Source organism: Macrobrachium nipponense, chromosome 44 (genome assembly GCF_015104395.2).
Source record: "Macrobrachium nipponense isolate FS-2020 chromosome 44, ASM1510439v2, whole genome shotgun sequence".
Lineage (NCBI taxonomy): Eukaryota > Metazoa > Arthropoda > Malacostraca > Decapoda > Palaemonidae > Macrobrachium > Macrobrachium nipponense.
Genome location: NC_087221.1, coordinates 10,558,646 through 10,576,789, shown reverse-complemented (window position 1 = coordinate 10,576,789; position 18,144 = coordinate 10,558,646). Strand labels below are relative to the sequence as shown.

At 41.4% G+C, this 18,144-nt stretch overlaps 1 protein-coding gene across 1 annotated transcript in view; it reads left to right on the top strand.

Annotated features, from left to right (window-relative positions):
• The window catches only part of LOC135204024 (Golgi to ER traffic protein 4 homolog), a 204,423-nt gene that overhangs the window by 176,793 nt on the left and 9,486 nt on the right, over positions 1–18,144 (top strand). The window contains exon 7 of the mRNA XM_064233959.1: positions 1,373–1,524. Coding sequence (XP_064090029.1) covers positions 1,373–1,524 — 152 coding nt within the window. The remainder of the gene's footprint in view (positions 1–1,372; positions 1,525–18,144) is intronic.

The following is an 18,144-nucleotide window of genomic DNA, read 5'->3' as shown; positions in this document are numbered from 1 at the left end:
AAGGGACATATGCTAAAGTCCTAATATATGCAGTAAAAATTGGGTTGAACATTGCATGCAGTTGAATATTACTCAAGTATGTACAGTATTTTGCCTTTTTGGAGTCATATTTCTTCCGTCGTAACCCTAGAACGTGTGTTTTAGGCCTGGAAATGTAATTTACTGGGGTGTTTTTGGAGGGCTTGGAACAGATTAGCCATTTTACATGTAAAATGTGTTCCAAGATACGAAAAAATCATGATACGAAGGCCGTCTCGGAACGGATTAATTTCGTATCATGAGGTACCACTGTACTTCCTTTGCTAAAAGCTCCCACTCTCATAGTAGGCGACCCTTGGCTATACTGCCACACCTCTACAAAATAGATGAGCACCAACCAGAGGCAGTATCATCCTGCAGCAGCTCTCTTACAGGTAAGGAACAACAAGCATTTTTACTTACTATTTTGGGAATAGAATATGTTTTTGCATCCCACCTCCTGTCAATGTGGGAATCGGCTATTTAATTACTGGGTAAGTAACATTTACAATTATGACCTTTTTATAATAACGTTTTGTATATACGTACTTACTCAGTAATTAAAGATTAGAGGCCCACCTGCCTCCCCTCGCAGGATATAGGGCATAAGCAAATTGTCGGGTCTTTGCCGAGTTGTTCCTCTCTTCCCCGATAGTGGGCGGGGTTATTCCTACACCAAAACAAAAAAGAATCGCTACCACGAATTTTAAATCTTAGCTGTCATTTAGTTAGAAACTATAGGTATTTAATTATTGGGTAGTATGTATATACAAAAAGTTATTTTATTATAAAAATGCAATTTTTCCTTTTTTTGTTCTTACCTATGATTGACTTTTCCAGATACAGAGAGAAAGAATTTTTATTAAATCTGACATCATTAAAATTCTGAATGGACATAGCAGCCAAACTGTTAGATATTTTGAGAAGGTGACTGAAGCATTGGATATATATTTATGATTCCAAATTTTGTTCTTCCATGCCTTATTTTCATATGATTAGCAGTTTCCAAGTTTTTTTGTTTTACCATTATTCTTTCGTATGATTAGCAGTTTCCAAGTTTTTTGTTTTACCATTTTTATGTAAAAAATGCTTCTATTTTGGTCATTGTGTGGTGATAAAGGAGGCCAAAATAATATGTTGCCCACCCCTGAGACACTGATAACTTTTTTTTTATGATATTAGACACATAGCCCTCCATATTCCCATAGAAATTAGATTCTTTAATGTTTTCACTTACTTTTGATTTTATGTCCAATTTGAAAAATAAAGAATTAGGATACGTAATATATTTTTGCAATACTGATTGGTTACACAGAACTTGATTTTATATAGAATGTTATATTTCTTTATTTAGGGGAAAGGTGATGCAGTTTACTGTGTTGTGTGAACAGTACCAGCCAAGTCTTAAAAGAGATCCGTTATACCGAGAATATTTGGATCGCATTGGTCAACTTTTCTTTAACCTTCCTGCCCCACGACCTCAACATGGGCCCGGGGGTATATTTGGTATGTATCTGAAGAGTATTGTGGCATGAAACCTGGTAGTTACAGTAAAAGTGAAAAATGAATCATTAAAAAGTTCACAAGGAATATGGAGGGAAGAGTTTAAGCATACTGTAGAAGTAAATTCAAAACACAAAGTAATATCTTGGGCTCATCATAGTAGTAGATAGTTGATAAGATCACCAAGTAAAATATTGTGAACTTATAGTGCTTGCTAAAGGGCTTCTTTTTTTAAGTAAGTAAATATCTTAAATTTTTTAGATTTAAGCAAGGATTCTTTTGGGGAGTTTTATCATTCAGGTTGACATTTGATATTGGCTAGATATATATAACACATACCATATTTGCTAGTGCATAAGACACACCCTTGGAACCTCAGTTTTTGTGCACAATCCATTCCAGAACCTCCCACAAAATCAAAAACGTATGAAAACCGAAACAATAATTCCGAAAAGGAATAATGTAAATACAATTAATGTGTTCCAGATTCCCGTAAAAAATTTTTTTAAATACATTATATAGGGAATAAACACAGTTTTACGTACAGAAAACAATGGGAAATAAATATAAATTACTAATGAAATGGGTAAACATTTAACATCACTCTTAATTTTATGGAAAACGCCTTTTAGCGTATGGAAGATGGAGAGGGAGGAGGAGAGGTTATTGTTTGGAAGGGGAATCTCCCTCCAGAAGGACTTCAGGTATAAAGGACCTATCTGGGATTACTTCTCTTCGTTTTTTACTGGCACTATCTGTGGTTACTTCCCCCTCTTTGTTTTTTACTGGCACTAGGACCAGATTAAGAGTTACTGAACCCTTGTTGCATAACAAAACTGTACAGAGACATTTGTTTCTGGTGTTTATTTAAAATTTACCTAAAGTTAAACACGGCAGTGTCATTGAACATTTGGAGACATGGATTACAACTTCTACGTTAGGATGATAATCCTCCACAAATTTTTTTAAATCATTTCACTTTGCAAACGTGTCCATAATCCCTGAAGTTAGGCACATTATGTATGCCTATCGTTTTTTTAATTTTTCAACCCAACCTCTGCTGGCCTTAAATTCACCAACATCAGCACTTCTAGGCATTTTCTCACTGAGATCGGCATGTTACTTCCTCCTACACTTTGCTATGAGTTCTTTCTTAAATTCTATAGTGTTTCTCGCCTTTTTACTGTACACAAAAACAACGAACATAAAAGTGGAATGGGTCACAAAAGAAGGTGGGATGATTTGTTTGGGTGCTTGATATGGGGCCCAGTCACACACTGGACCCTGGTTGGAGCATTTCCGAGTACAGTGGACCCCCATATTCGTGTTCTCCAGATTCATGGACTTAAACATTTGCGGGTTTCTTCGGGAACTTTTCCCTGCATTATTTGCGGAAAATTCGCCTATTCGCTGTATTTTTCTATGATAAGTATCCACAAATTCCTGGTTTTTTAAAAATCTATTTCAACATAAAATGCACTTTTTGTGATAAAACTATTAAAAAAACCAGGTATAAAATTTTTTTGAGTTTTAACTAACAAAATAAGAGGTTTCAAGCATTTTTATAAGGGTTCCAACTATTTGCTGGTTCTAACTATTCATGGGGGGATCTGGTACGCATCCCCTGCGAATACAGGGGGACCACTGTATATGAAAACTGAGGAAATGTATGATAACCGAGACAGAAATTCATAGAAAAAAGTCTTATGAAAACCGAAGCATACAAAAATGCAAGCGTGGGAAAACAGAGGGTTGATTGTATTTTGTGGGAAAAACAACTTTATTCAGTCTTACCAAGCAATTATTCAGCTGTAGGATTCCTATGCATGACAGACTAAACTTCAAATTACTCAGTGGCGCTGTCATTGTTAGTGTAGGTAACCAGTTACCGCCCACTTCTGGTTAACAGGTATGACATCGTCACACCTCTCAATTTGTTTCCTGCTGGCTCCCGAGTAACATCGGAGTTCTGCGGACTTTCTTTGTCATCTTTTGGATGGTTTTCGAGTTTCCTGGATATGGTGACGCACAAGTTTTTTTATGTGCTTTTGGATTAGCTTAGCTTAGCTTATTTTGCTCATTCTGTTTATTTTGCTGCCCTTTCATGCTTGAATATGTCCGATTCAAGCTCATCTGGAGTTAGGTTTTTGCGTAGATGGTTGCCAAACTAGGCTAGTTAAGAATATTTACGATCCACACACTAGGTGTACGAAATGTAGGGGTCAGGAGTGTTCTAAGGAACTCAGATGTTCTGTATGTCAGGATTGGGATGATGAAAAATGGAAACTTCACAGTTCACATCATAGGAAGGTTTTACAAGATAGGAAGAGAAAAGCAGCCCTTAGGGCGGATAGTAAGGCTAGTGTAGCTCCTCCGTCTTCCCCTGTGTTGGCAGCGATATCTACTCCTGCTTCTTCTCCTATTCCTGGAAATCTTTCTCCCATTCTCAGTCCTCCAACCCCTTCACTTCTGACTCCTTTACCAGCTTCCCATGTTGCATTTTCTGATAACATTGCCAGCCTCGAATCAAGGTTCGAGAGGAAGTTTGAGTATTTGGCCAATACGATGATGGAGTTAGGTGTCTCCATGAAATTGTTCATGGAGAAAAGTGTGCAAGTGAAGTGCTTTCTGAGGGGGTGGCTGTCCGTCCCTCCAGTTCTCCCAGACAAAGTCACTGTTCTGCTCCCCCGCCTCAGGGAGAAGACATACCGGAGGTCCAAGGGAGACTGGCGGGGTTTGCCCACTGGCAGTTACTCCCTCTGTCGAACCTGAAGTGTCGAATCAGGCATCGACTGAGCGCCGTTGGAAAGGCATCTCTTTCAGTTTTAATTTATTGGACTCCAGTGGTTCGTCTTCTCCGGGTTCGTGTCGCTGGCGTAGTTCTTGGGCTTCTCGCCCTCTTGAGAGATCTTCGACTGCGGATGTCTCCCCGTTCCCTGCCAAGAAATGTAGGGATACAGTTTCTAGTCCATGCCTCTCTTGTAGTCATGCGGCTTCAACTTGCAACTCAGCGGATTAAACTGAGGTGCGGTGGGTGCCTTTGAGACGAGCAGCACCGCATCAGTCTACTCGACAGACTTTGACTTCGAGTCTGAAACCTTCTTCCGAGTCAAAACGAAAGTCTTTGTCTTCTGTTCTATCAGATCAATCCCAGGAGGACCCGGCTTTGGCTCCTTTTGACAGCACTTTGAAGAATTGTTTCCCTTCTTTAAGGGTAAGACACCACAGTCGAGGAAGGAAGAAGCATCCATGTCTCCTGCTTCTTTAGGGGAACAAGAATAAGACTAGAGCAAAGGCAAGAGTTAAGCTAGAGCGAGAGCAAGAGCAATTACAAGAACAAGAGAAAGAGTTAGGACAGGTCTCGACTCAACCTCTGACAGCTTCTTTAATGAGGTTCCTTTTAGAATACTTTCTGGACCGTTTTTCTCCTGCCACTCCATCGCCTTCGATCTTCATGATGAAGAAAAAGAAGCATCTGGAAGATCTCCTTCCCAAGTTAGTCCTCTCCTCTGTAGCTAGGAAGGCTCTTGTTGTGGAGAAGTGGCTGGCGACCAAGAGAGAACATGGCAAAGCATCTTTCGCCTTCCCTCCTTTGTTGCTCATCAACAAGCATTATAGGTTTTACATCACAAGGGAAGCTCCTTCTTTTGAAGTATCTGCCTCCTCCCAGGGGGACTTCTCGGCCCTTGTAGACGCAAATAGAAGAGCTGCGTTTTTGGCTGTGAAAACTTTTTCTTCTTCTTCAGAGATCAAACACCTTGTTCATAACATTTTGAAGGATATAGAGATCTTTAACTTTATGTGGACTGGTTGATCAGAGCTCTGGTGAGGAAGTTGTGGATTGCCCTTCGCTTTTTGAGGATCTGCGGGACGACTGGCTGGGGGTGCTGTCTTGTTCTAACAAGGCGATTAGAGATGGTGCTGACGAAGTAGCTTCCTTGTTTGCCATGGGGATGTTGAAGCTTGAGCTGTGGTGCTCCTTTACCACTAAAGGGGTAACAACGGTACAGAAGTCTGCACTTTTGTTTTCCCCCTCTGGTCAAGTCGCACCTGTTTTCGCAAGACATTCAGGATATTCTTTTGGCTTGCGAAAAGAAATCCACTACAGATTTGCTAGCACAATCCATCAAGTGCCCTAAGCCCTCAGCAGCAGTTGTGGCTCCAACCAAGCCTTTTTCGTCGCTTCAGAAGCAGCCTTTTCATGGGGGAAAGTTGTGCCCTTTTGCCAGACCTCGCTCCAACCTTCACCCACCCTCCAGTCCTCATCTAGATCCACAGTTAAGGCTGAGAATAACTGATGTCCTTCGCACGCCCATAAGCGCCCAGCTGTACCAGTTTTGGGAGGAATGGAAGATCAGAGGTGCAGATGCCCTGCTCATTGAAATACTACGTCTGGGTTACGCCATTCCTTTCAAGGAAAGCCCTCCCCTGTCCAAAGTCCCCATTGTATTAACATCCTTCTCGGTTGGCTAGGAGAAGTTTTTGGCACTGGAGGAAGAAGTAAAATCCTTGATTCTCAAGAGTGCAATTGAAAAGGTCAACAACACATCAATGGGATTTTACAACAGGCTTTTTGTAGTCTCCGCTGGAGACAGAGTTCCGTTCTTGCCTCGCATTGTCAGGGGGACTGGATGGTATCCCTCGACATGCAGGATGCCTACTTCCATGTTCCAATCCATCAGGCCTCCAGGAAGTATCCATTTTATTTTTCAGAACGGTATTTCAGTTTCGGGCTCTATGCTTCGGCCTTTCGACAGCGCCTCAGGTGTTCACCAGGATTCTAAGCCCCCTTGGATAGTGGTTACATATAATGGGGGTAAATGTATCTCTGTATTTGGAGGACTGGCTGCTCCAAGCTCCCTCAGAGAAGCAGTTTGTGAAGTACTTAAGAGAGGACTCTCTGCCTGATGCAGAAGCTGGGCATAGTAATAAATATGTCAAAATCCCAAGTTGTTCCTGCTCAGAGAATTCTCTATTTGGGAATGACTCTGGGCACTCAGACTTTTCGGGGTTTTCTGTCCCCGAAAAGGGTTGAGTTGTGTCTTCAGACAGTTCAACAGTTCCTGACCAGTCCGTTGAGCTCAGCAGTACAGTGGATGAATCTGCTGGGTACCCTCTCCTCGGTAGAAAAGTTCATGACTCTAGGAAGATTGCACTCGAGGACTCTACAGTTCTTCCTCAAGGCAAACAGGTGCAGGAAGTCTCGACCAGATTCTACAGTTTTTCCGATCACGAGGGAAATGAAGAGCAATCTCTTGTGGTGGAATTCGAGAGAAAGGCTTCAGGAAGGCATGTCTCTTCTTCCAGTCAAGTTAAGTATATCTTAGTTTTACCAGACCACTGAGCTGATTAACAGCTCTCCTAGGGCTGGCCCGAAGGATTAGATATTTTCACGTGGCTAGGAACCATTTGGTCACCTAGACACGGGACCTACACCTTATTGTGGGATCCGAACCACACTGTATCGAGAAATGAATTTCAATCACCAGAAATAAATTCCTCTGATTCCGCATGGCCGAGCCGAGATTCAAACTTCGGACCACCGGATTGGCAGCTGAGCGCGAAAACCACTCGTCCAGTGAGGAGCTTTCTTTCAGTGAACCCCCTACCTACTGTTTTATTCAGACATATAGGACATAGGTTGGGGAGCCCTTCTTCTGGATCGCAAAGTTTCGGGTATTTGGACAGAGCCCCAAAAATCCCTGCACATCAACGTCAAGGAGCTCCTGGCTGTGTTCCTGGGCCTACAGGAGTTTGCTCATCTAGTGGAAGGTCGGGTGGTGGCCATTCATGCAGACAACTCCACAGCCCTGTCATACATTCAAAAGCCAGGGGGGACTCACTTGTTCACTTTGTTCTCAAAGGCACAGGACCTTCTGCTTTGGACAGAAGATCATCATATATGTCTGGTTCCTTGTTTTCTCCAGGGGAAAATGAATGTACAGTTGGCCCCCCGTATTTGTGTTCCCCAGATTTGCGGACTCACGGATTCGCAGATTTCTCTCTGGACCACATCTACCCATTATTTGTGGGAAATTCACCTATTTGCGGGGTTTTCCAACAAAAATAATCACTAATTAGTGTATTTTGATGTTATTTTCATGACATAAATACTTTTTTATAATACAAAAATTATTTACTAATTTTCAAATATCAATATTGATTAATACTGTATTAGTAAGTTTAATAAGATTAAATGCTATCAATAAAAACCTCTCTCTCTCTCTCTCTCTCTCTCTCTCTCTCTCTCTCTCTCTCTCTCTCTCTCTCTCTCTCACAGAGATGTATGGTTTTTGTATGATAAATAAATGACTTACTACTTTCAAATATCACTATATATGTGAACAGCAATAATATCAATTCATTAAAGAAAATGCTTAGTGAATTAGTAAGATTTTAGTTTATAAATTTAAAAAATTATGTAAGAATGAAGGAAATCCTAGTCTTCTCTTTCTAATTTCAGGTACTAAAGCTGTCAAATATATCAAGTAATATGATAGGGGGGGGAGGGAGGAGCTGTTGTGTTTTTGCCACTAAGTGTTCATGTAATTTCTCTCTCTCTCTCTCTCTCTCTCTCTCTCTCTCTCTCTCTCTCTCTCTCTCTCTCTCTTTCTGAGATGCTCTCTCTCCAGACCTATAAATCATTGTCAATAACCTCTTCCGCCCTCCTTCTCCTTCCGTCCTCCGACGCAGTCATTCACCTTCAGTCTTCCTCTTTCCTCTCTCTTCTTTTCTTCTTTCATCTTCTCTCTCTCTCTCTCTCTCTTTTACTGAGATGAAAGAATTTTTATAGTACATGTTCTATATGTTTATTAATACTTTCAAATAATAATAATAATAATAATAATAATAATAATAATATATTTCGGAAGGAGACCCTCTCATAGACATGTTTTGTTAAAAATGATTGCTGCTTCAGCACTATTAATCTTGTAGAGAGTCTTCTCTATTTTTCTGATGATGGCTTTCTTGTTGTTGCTTTACTGGCGAGCAACACACCAAAGGGCATGGTAAAATTTGGTTGAGTCATTTGGTTTATTAGAGTGGCGAGTCCTTCTCCTTAAATCGTGCTGTTGCGGGCTCTCAAGTACAGTGTAGAGAACCTCTCTGGCAGGTCAAGTTTTCATTGGTTCCTGGGAAGGTGACTCATACGGCGAGCGTTTACAAGTCTTGCAGATCTTCTCACTGGGAGCCTCTTGATTGGCTTCTACCTGAGTGACGTCACCCCGGGTATTATTCTGATAATGTGCTTCACGTCCGGTGTTTGTTTCATCTGCTCTGGTACTTTCGTTGGGGGGGAGGGGCGTGGTCCTCACACACATCAGTATCAGGAACGCAAGGTCGTTCTTATCTTGTTGTTCCCTTGCTAAGTCAGCAGTTTAGCCTACGACTTCAAGGAACTTTCCACTTTGTAGAGGAGACGCACGGTCTAGCTACCACTCTCTCTACTAAGTAAGTGGAGCGCACCAGAGGCAGTACTCTCCTGCAGCAGCTCGCTCACAAGGTAAATTATGACAAGCATCATGGTCTATACTTTCACACTGTAACCCTTTTGATAATTTATTTATCTCAGAAGGTGTTATCTCCACTACCCTCTACCTTTCAATTTGGAATCAACTGAATAATTGCTTGGTAAGCACTGAATGAAAATGATAATTTTGTAATAAAATAATGTTTTATTCATACTTACTAAGCAATTATTTGATTCGAGCCCTCCCTCCTCCCCACAGGTGGAGTTTGCGGCCAAAATCCAATTGAGAGGTGTGGCGACATCATACCTGTTTACCAGAACTGGTTAGTAACTAGTTCTCTACACTAATGATGGTGGCGCCACCGAGAAATTTTTGAAGTTTGGTCTGCCATGCGTAGGAATCCTACAGCTGAATAATTGCTTGGTAAGTATGGGTAAAACATTTTATTATAAAAATATCTTTTTAGTGTGTTTCATCATACATTTATTGAATGCTATTTTAAAGTGGTTTTGTAGAGAAAAATGTATGATTCTGTAGATGAAGTACAATATTGTGAGAGTATACGCGAATAAAGTATGGATTGTATGAAATTTACCATAAATAAACAACAGGCGACACTATGATTTTGTTTACATCCACTCATTGCAAATGGCTGACAGGCTAATTGCCGAAGTATCGTAAGGAATTTTTCGTAAGTGTGATAATAGACGGATAATTTGGCATGTTTTCAATATTTTATTATTAATAACATAATTTACTGGGATAATTAGGCTGGTTTTTTAATGTTTTATTATTAGCAACAATTTTTGTGCCCACCCAGTATTCTTGCTGTAGGAAAGGCCTAGCCAAGCCTGCAGCCACATTAGATGCAGGGCAGTTTTTGTACACATTTAACAATAAAAAGTGTGTGTCTAATATGCTGGCTAATATGGTATTAACTTATGTAATCCCATCATAACCTGGTGCTTTGTGAATTGCCCTAGTGTTATGTATTATTCATTTCTATCCAAAACTGTGTATTCTTTCATAAGTTCATTTAGGCTTTCTTCAGCATCTGATGTATCAGTTAAATGATTCACTTTATATACATCACTTATTCTTGACTCACAGATATGTTCCATTCAGTGACGCATTTCTTCTGCTAATGATGTTATCAACCCACCCCTCTCTTGAGAGGTATTTTCCTCATATTTTCACCCATGGATATTTCATTAATAATTCTCCCGGTTTCCCTAACAACAGTGCCACTCCTTGAATACATGGCTTTGTCAAAATCATCAATCTTTTTGTCCAAGTATTCTCTCTCATCTCTTCTTGAGCTCTGTTTAACTTCCTATCTTAACTTAACACTTTTGCTTATGACTTGTGACAATTACTTCTGTGGGCAGTGAGAGTGACTTGTGCTTACCGCACAAGTCATTCCCACTGTTTATCCCGTTATTTTCAAACGATGCATATCTTTGACTGTTTTTAAGGTGGACCACTCATTTTTATTTCATTTTATTGCTGATTACTTATTCTTTACAATGACATAAAAAAAATTCATCCAAAGTAAACATTATTAAGTGAAATAGTAGAAATTACGAAGGACTTAAATTTGGATGATGTTCATATGTAATCAGTAAGTGAAAGGGTTAAGTATTTAGCTTGTTCTGTGTTGCAGTCTTCATCTCATCCCTATTTGTCTACATGTACCATTTGCTTCTCTCTAGCTTTTATGATACCTTAGGTTTCTTCTTTGTTACCCGTTATCTCGGTTCTCCTCCAGGAGATTATTATACAACTTGATGTCAAACCAGTCCTCATTCATTTTCTGCCACTCCCCAATTATGTACAGAAACCAGTGTTCATCTAAAAGAAGCTTTATGGTAGCAAACTTAGATACTCTGCTACCATTTTTGTTGGACACCTTTAATTTCATCTTGAGTGTAGCAATGGCAATTTGCTGATCACTTATGGCATGTTCTCCAATGTAGCATTTAACATTCCTTAGTGTTCTTTGTCACTCTTGTTTAATGGCTGTGTGACCTTTTTGGCTTCATGAATGCCATATGGATTATTTTTAGTATTATTATAGGCAGTCCCTGATTTACAACAGTGGTTCCATTCCTAGGCAGCTTGGGTGCATCGTAAGCTGAAAAATTGTCAAAAATTGTAAGAAAACCTTACTTTTAATCCTTTTGGTGCCTTAAAAGGGACATAACCTGCATTTTTATCTAGTTTTTCTTCAGAAGTCTCCAAATTTTTACCATTCTGCTGTTTTGGAGCCATATTTCTTCCATCTAATTGGTGTCATCAATGTCGTAACCCTGGAACATGTACAGTGGACAACCCCCCCCCTCCATATTCTTGTTCTGTGGATTCACGGACTCACACATTCGCAGATTTCTCTCTGGAATGTTTCACCGCATTATTCGTGGAAAATTTGCATATTCACTGTATTTTTCTATGAGAAATACCAACAAATTCCTGTTTTAATCAATTTCATCATAAAATGCACTTTTTGTGATAAAACTATTAAAAAACCAAGTATGTATAAAAATTTTTAGTCAGTTTTCTTGAGTTTTAACCAACAAAATAGGCTGTTTTCTGCATTTTTATAGGGGTTCCAACTATTTGCAGGTCCTAACTATTCACGGGGGGGATCTGGTACGCATCCCCCACGAATACGGGGGGACCACTGTAAACAAGAAATAATTTTTTACGAATATATTTGAAGACCATCGTAAGCTTGGAATGTCATAAGCCAAGCCTGTCATAACCCGGGGACTGCCTGTATTATTATTGCAGACGGTCCCCAGTTATCGGCAGGCATTCTGTTCTGACTGCTGTATGAAAGCAAAAATCGCTGATTTATTCCACTTGTGGTGCTGCAAAACCAGTTAATGTCCCCTCAGTATGGTATTTATTGGTGCCATAACTTTATTATTTGCAACAATAACCGGAAATTGGTGCATTATGGCACCGAAAATCACAGATTTTCAATGCTAGACAAGCACCGTAAAACTGGATCGCCGATAACAGAGTCCGTCCATACCAGGGACTGCCTGTATTATTATTATTATTATTATTACTACAGGCAGTCCCCAGAAAAATTGACAAAAATAGGTGGTTTTTGGCACCGATATGTGCTGTTTTCTGCTTATTATCACTGATACATACCTAGCAGAGGCATCATTACCCGTTATTGGCCCCAAAATCCAGTTATAGGTGCCAATAAGCACAACAATTTTCAGTATTGGTGATTTTCACTTATCAAGCCATTGTAACGGAACCCCCGCTGGTAAAGGGGGACTGCCTATATTATTATTGAAAAGAATGGCAGAATTAACCGAGTTTATCTTATAAAGAATTTTCTCCATCTTTCTGATAATTCATTTTTCATTATCAGCAAGACTGCTAAGTAATTGTCCTATATTCATGGCGTTAATCTGGTATATTTTGAATATATATTTTAATTGTATGTGAAATTCATCTTGGGACTATAACAGGGGCACAGACATTGGTCTCCGCTAGAATATCTTGACTCCTGTAATTATCGGGGTCTGATATTCCTCTAGTGTTGACATGTTTTGGCCATTTCCATAGCCATCTTTGGGACGTTGCAAGGGACGTTCTGAGTGAGCGTTGTGGATGGGTCAGTTTTATAGTAGGGGTTAGCGGGGTCTGATCTGGGGTTGATTTATGGTTGGCTACCTGGGGGGGATTTCTTCTCAGGAGAAGCCTTCTGGTTGATGTCGCCTGCAGAGGTTGCTCATTGGAGCAAGCCAGAGAGTACAGCTGGGATGAATCATGTTGATTCTGCTCCTCTGCTGAAGTCTGATTGGTCTTCGTCTCCTGTAGGGGACTTACTACTTGTTGCCTGGCAGTTGTGGCAAAGTGGAAGGTCTCCTGAATAGTATTAAGTAAGGGCTGTTATTTACCAATATGCAGGGCTTTCAGCTAGCAGGAGATGCAGGTGGCAGTGGTCAGGGGCTTAATTGATGACTTCAAAATTTTGCACAATCATCAGGAGATTCTCAGGCTAAAGGCAGCCCTGGTATCATTGACTATTACTCCCACCTGGTCATGGCAGGAAATTCTTGAGTATTAGTACACCACGTTGGATTATTCTTCATAACCAAGCTGCTGCTTTTTCTACTTTTATAGTAAATAATTAGTTGAATAGTCTTACCAGGATTGGAAGGGCAGACGTTTTCTTTAATGATCTTCTTAAGGGTTTCCTCGTCTTCCTTATTTACTTCCTGTGGAAGTGCCCTTTGTAGAAAAGTCAGACTTGTTCAGGGGTGTCAAGGCGTGGTTCCTGTTGGTACCAGCTTTCATTGTTCCTTTGGATACACTTATACTTCACAATTGGAGTGGCCATTATCAATAAGGACCCTGGCAGCTTGCTCTAGTTTGTCATGAGAGTCTTTCCAGGAGGATCAGTGCTGATTGTAGAACTCTTGTACCTCTTGGGGCACTCACCTCCTCCATTAAGACATACCTATGTTTTGTGAAGACTTTAGTGGTAAACTGGGCTTCCCTTCTTCAACCGAAATATCAAGGAGGGAAAGGCTGCGGTCTGTTATATTCAGTCGGGAAATGGAGGCTACCATGCTGGTGGAAGGCATGCCTCAGCTCATCAATTTCTTTCCAGGAATCAGCCACAATGAAGATGTCGATATAACTCAAGTATATTTTTTGGCTGGTTGTTGCTTTCAAAGACTCTGCTTGTTGGTTCCCATGTAGAAAATGGCAAACAGGACTCCGAGTGGGGAGTCCGTCTTCCAATCCCTCGATCTGGGTAAACATATGTCCATGGCAGTTGGAGAAGGGAGATACCTTGGTGCAAATCTCCAGCGTTGCACGGAGGGCATGTTTGGGGATGTTCAGAACGGGCATAGAGGGGTCCCTGTGCACTATCCAAGATAATTTGGATCATTTCATCTACAGGAATGTTAGTGAACAGGGATCCGACAGTTCCTGTCCCAGAAAGAATACCTTTCTCAGCCTTGGCAAGTGATCTTAGGCTACTCTACTGTTGCCAGGTATCTTGTATTGCTTGCACAAGCCTTTTTTTTTCATTTTCCTGTCTGATACGGTATGGAAATTCCAGTTGAGACTTCTTGCCGCTTTGCCATGTTAAACCAGGTTTTTAAGGTACCTTTGATTTTCTTTGGCAACAGAAACCTTTGTAAGGGTTTCTTTACTGTTTGCTTGCAGTATCACTTTAGGTTTAGAAGCATCTGAAGGGGACAGTGCACATACCTAGGATGAGTTCCTATCTCAGGGACATCTCATCTGCACTGCACCATTCTTGTTGAGTTTACAGCATATTGAATCTTGCAGATTTTATGCAATAGTTGAGTATCTCAGTGGTAGATGAATGGTTCATAATTGTCAGGACTTGTTTCAAGTAAAGTAGAGCGGTGTCGTGCTTTACATCCTTGAACAGTGCAGGTGCTTGAGTTGAAGGTTTGATGCCATTGGGTTGTCTGCATCATGCTCTCTGCACAGCAGGATGTTATTCTAGTTCAACTCGACTGTTAGTGCCTGGGTGCTAGTGTTCTCAGTTCTTCCCTTTGAATCTAAGGTGGAAATCTGAATGAGAAAGTGCACGTCCAGCCTGCACTTTTCAGTTCATTTTTGAAGTTATCCACTCATGGAGTTTTGAGTGTATTTTTCATTCATTAGTACCAGTTAGTGCTATAGAAAGCAGTCTTGAAGCCTTGCCTATGGCTTCATCTTTTTCATTCTCCCTCATTCCAGAATTCATGGCTAAGACAAAATTCTCGGTTCTGAACCCAAGGTTAAAGTGTCTCAAATCACTCCTTTTGAGAATTTGTTGGTGGAGAGCAAGACCAGATGTTGTGCCCAATTCTGGCTGTGATTGTTACTTGAGAAGGATGAACAACCTTAGACAAGAGTTTAGGCGCCTTTTCTTGAGTGAAGGACTTTGCAAGAAGTATGTATCCAAAAATAACATCTCTTGGTTACAGGATGGTGTCTCCAAACCTCCCACCCCTCATAGTGTGAAAGACCCTCTGATCTACCCATGAGCTTAGGACTTGAGAGACTTAGGCCCTCTCTTGTCTTCCAGACGACCTTCCTGGTCCAACAGGAGGGTGGCATTCTGGCACCATCAGACCACCGTCACCATATTCTTCTTGAGAGAGATCAATCACATATCCCTCGAAACCTTTTTGTTGGGGCTTGTGTATTCCTATTGAGGAGTCAAAGTGCTTTATCAGCTTTCCAGGCTGTTTCATGGCTTGACCTGAGGTCAATGGCAGTTGCGAAGATCTCTTCACTGCTATTGGTTGCTGAAGAAAATGTCCTTTCATTAGGTAGTTGTAGTCTCTTACTTGACCCACTTAACAGCTAACATGTAGGCCAATTGGTTGCTTAAAAGAAGTGATGCTGCCCTCTCCAAGTTCTCAAGATTTGTCAGTATAGATTCGTTCTTAGCTCTGAGGAATGGAGATATTTTAAGTTTCTCTCTCTTTCCTAAGGATGAGCTTGACTCCCCAGTTGACAGATGTAGAGCTTGATAATAATGACCAACTTGTACATCAAGCTGTCTCAAAATCATCTTTCCTTAAGCTAATGTTTCTAAACCCAGACCTCAAACATCTTTCATTTCCCCTAAGAAATCTCAAGTCACAACAGGGCCACAAAGAGTTCATCAACCCTCTCCCGAAGCCAAAAAAAAAACTCCTCTGCAATGGCCCTTTCAGCCCCGTTCTTCCAGACCTGGGCGAGGAGGCAGAGGCAGGGCTAGAGGAGGTAAACGATAGTGAGGATGCTCCAGACCTCAAACAGCTTTTGTTTCCCTTAAGAAATCTGAGGTCATGACAGGGCCACACAGAGTTCATCAACCCCTTTCCTACAACCAAGAAAATTCCTCAGCAACGGTCCTTTCAGCCCTGTTCTTCCAGACCTGGGAGAGGAGGAAGAGGCAGGGTTAAGGGAGGTAGACTAGCTGCCATCAGTGGGGGTCTGCCTGGTGAACCATTGGGCAACTTGGCAGCAGTTTGGGTCAGCAACCTGGGTAGTAGATGTTGCACAGGTAGGATATCTACTTCCGTTTGAGTTTCCTCCCCCATTCCCCGAGAGTCACTTTACCAGTAGACTTGGTTTTAAGTTTCAGTGAAGGATCTAGCTCTCCAAGAGGAAGTTAGGAAAATGATGGAAAAAGGAGCCTTGGAGATTGTGAAGGACCCATCTCCAGGATTCTACAGCCATGTCTTACTGGTTTCCAAAGCAGCGGGCGATTGTTGACCGGTAATAGACCTATCGACTCAATCTTTTCATCAGGAAGACCCTGTTCAAAATGGAAATATCTCGCACAGTTCCTCAAGCCATCATGGAGAATGACTTCATGCTCCCAATAGGTCTCAAGGCTGCATATTTCCAGATTTCCAATCTATCAGGTTCTTTGCTTCTGTCTTTCAACTGCCCCACAAGTCTTCACCAGTGTTTTCACCCTAGTTTTGACATGGGCTCATTCTCAGGGAATACGGGTCTTAAGATACCTTGATGACTGGCTAGTCTTGGCAAGTTCTCAAGTAAAGCTAATCCAAGACATTCTGCAAACCTCACGCCCAGTCAAATAATTCTTTATGCTTCTCATGAGTTTGAACAGTCCTGTTCCCTTAGAGATCTGAGACCTCTGAATTGGGACCTAAGACTGGTACTTAGCATTCGGGTAGTTTACAGATTCCCGGGCCGTGCGACACCCAAATCCATCTGCCACGGTAAGTAGTCCCTACGACCTCGGGTGGCTGTTCACCTATCACAACCTACACCCAGCGAACATTCGAAACATGGCACGAACATTAAAAAAAGGCAACATGTCTCCTATAACACCTCACCCAGCCCCCATTGCTTTTGCTTCTGCAATTCCCGTTACGATATCGCACTTTATTAACATGCGTGACGATGTAGACGTATGCTGTTCTTATTTACCTACAGTTTTGGGGGCCAATTTCCAATTTCCTGGGCCGCACAACACCCAAATCCATCCGCCACAGTAAGTAGTCCCTTCGACCCAGGGTGCCCTTCCACCTAGCTCGACCTTAACCCCGCGTGTTTTCAAAGCAGTCAACATGGCGTCTCCGGGCACATCACACCCGTCCCTCGCTGCTTTTTCGGCTGCAAGTCCGGTTACGTTTGGTGTTCTTTTTAAATTATGTGAAGACGTTGATGTACTACGTACATATCTATTCAAGAGGGGACTTTTGGGCGATTTTAGTGGAACTTGTGAGCAGTGTAGAGTGGGAACAGTCAGCCTCGTTAAAGAAGAAGACAGTTTCGTGTGGCTGTGCTCCTTACTCACGTGCCGTAAAAGAATCGCGATACGGAATAGCTCTTTCTTCTCCCGCTCACACCTTGATTTCGGCACAATCCTCCAATTAATTTATGGCTGGATCCACGAGCTACCACAGGCCTTCATGCAAATGACTCTTCAGATCGGTTCACCTAACACCATGGTGGACTGGTATAATTTCTGCCGGGACGTCTGTATCGACATTTTGGTTGAGGACAATCGCAAAATCGGTGGACCTGGCCACATTGTTGAAATTGACGAGTCAAAGTTTGGCAAACGTAAATTCAACAAAGGTCGGCGTGTTGATGGTTGTTGGGTTTTAGGTGGAATAGACCGCGAAACAAAGGACACGTTTTTCCAAATTGTTCAAGACCGATCGGCCGAAACTCTGCTTCCAATCCTCATTGTAAACATTTACCCAGATTCCATCATTATTTCAGACTGTTGGAAATCATACACAACACTAAGTAAGCATTTTAAAGAACACTTAAATATCAATCACTCTTTACACTTCGTCGATCCAACCGACAAAAAAATACACACCAACACTATCGAATCTACATGGCGGGTTTTAAAATGAAACTTTTTTCCATGGAGTGGTATGGTGAAATCTCTGTACCCTTCGTATTTTTCTATGTATTGCATAAAAAAATGTTACTTTAATAACAGCGGTAGCCCGTTCAAAACATTCCTCGACCTCATTAAACGCACATACCCATTAAAGAAAGTAGAGTCAACGCCAAGGAAAATCCATCCTTTGTCCCGCAGTACTCAACAACCTCAACAAACCTGTGACCACGGTGTTCAAACCGAAATGTCTATGCTAGACATCCCACCCCC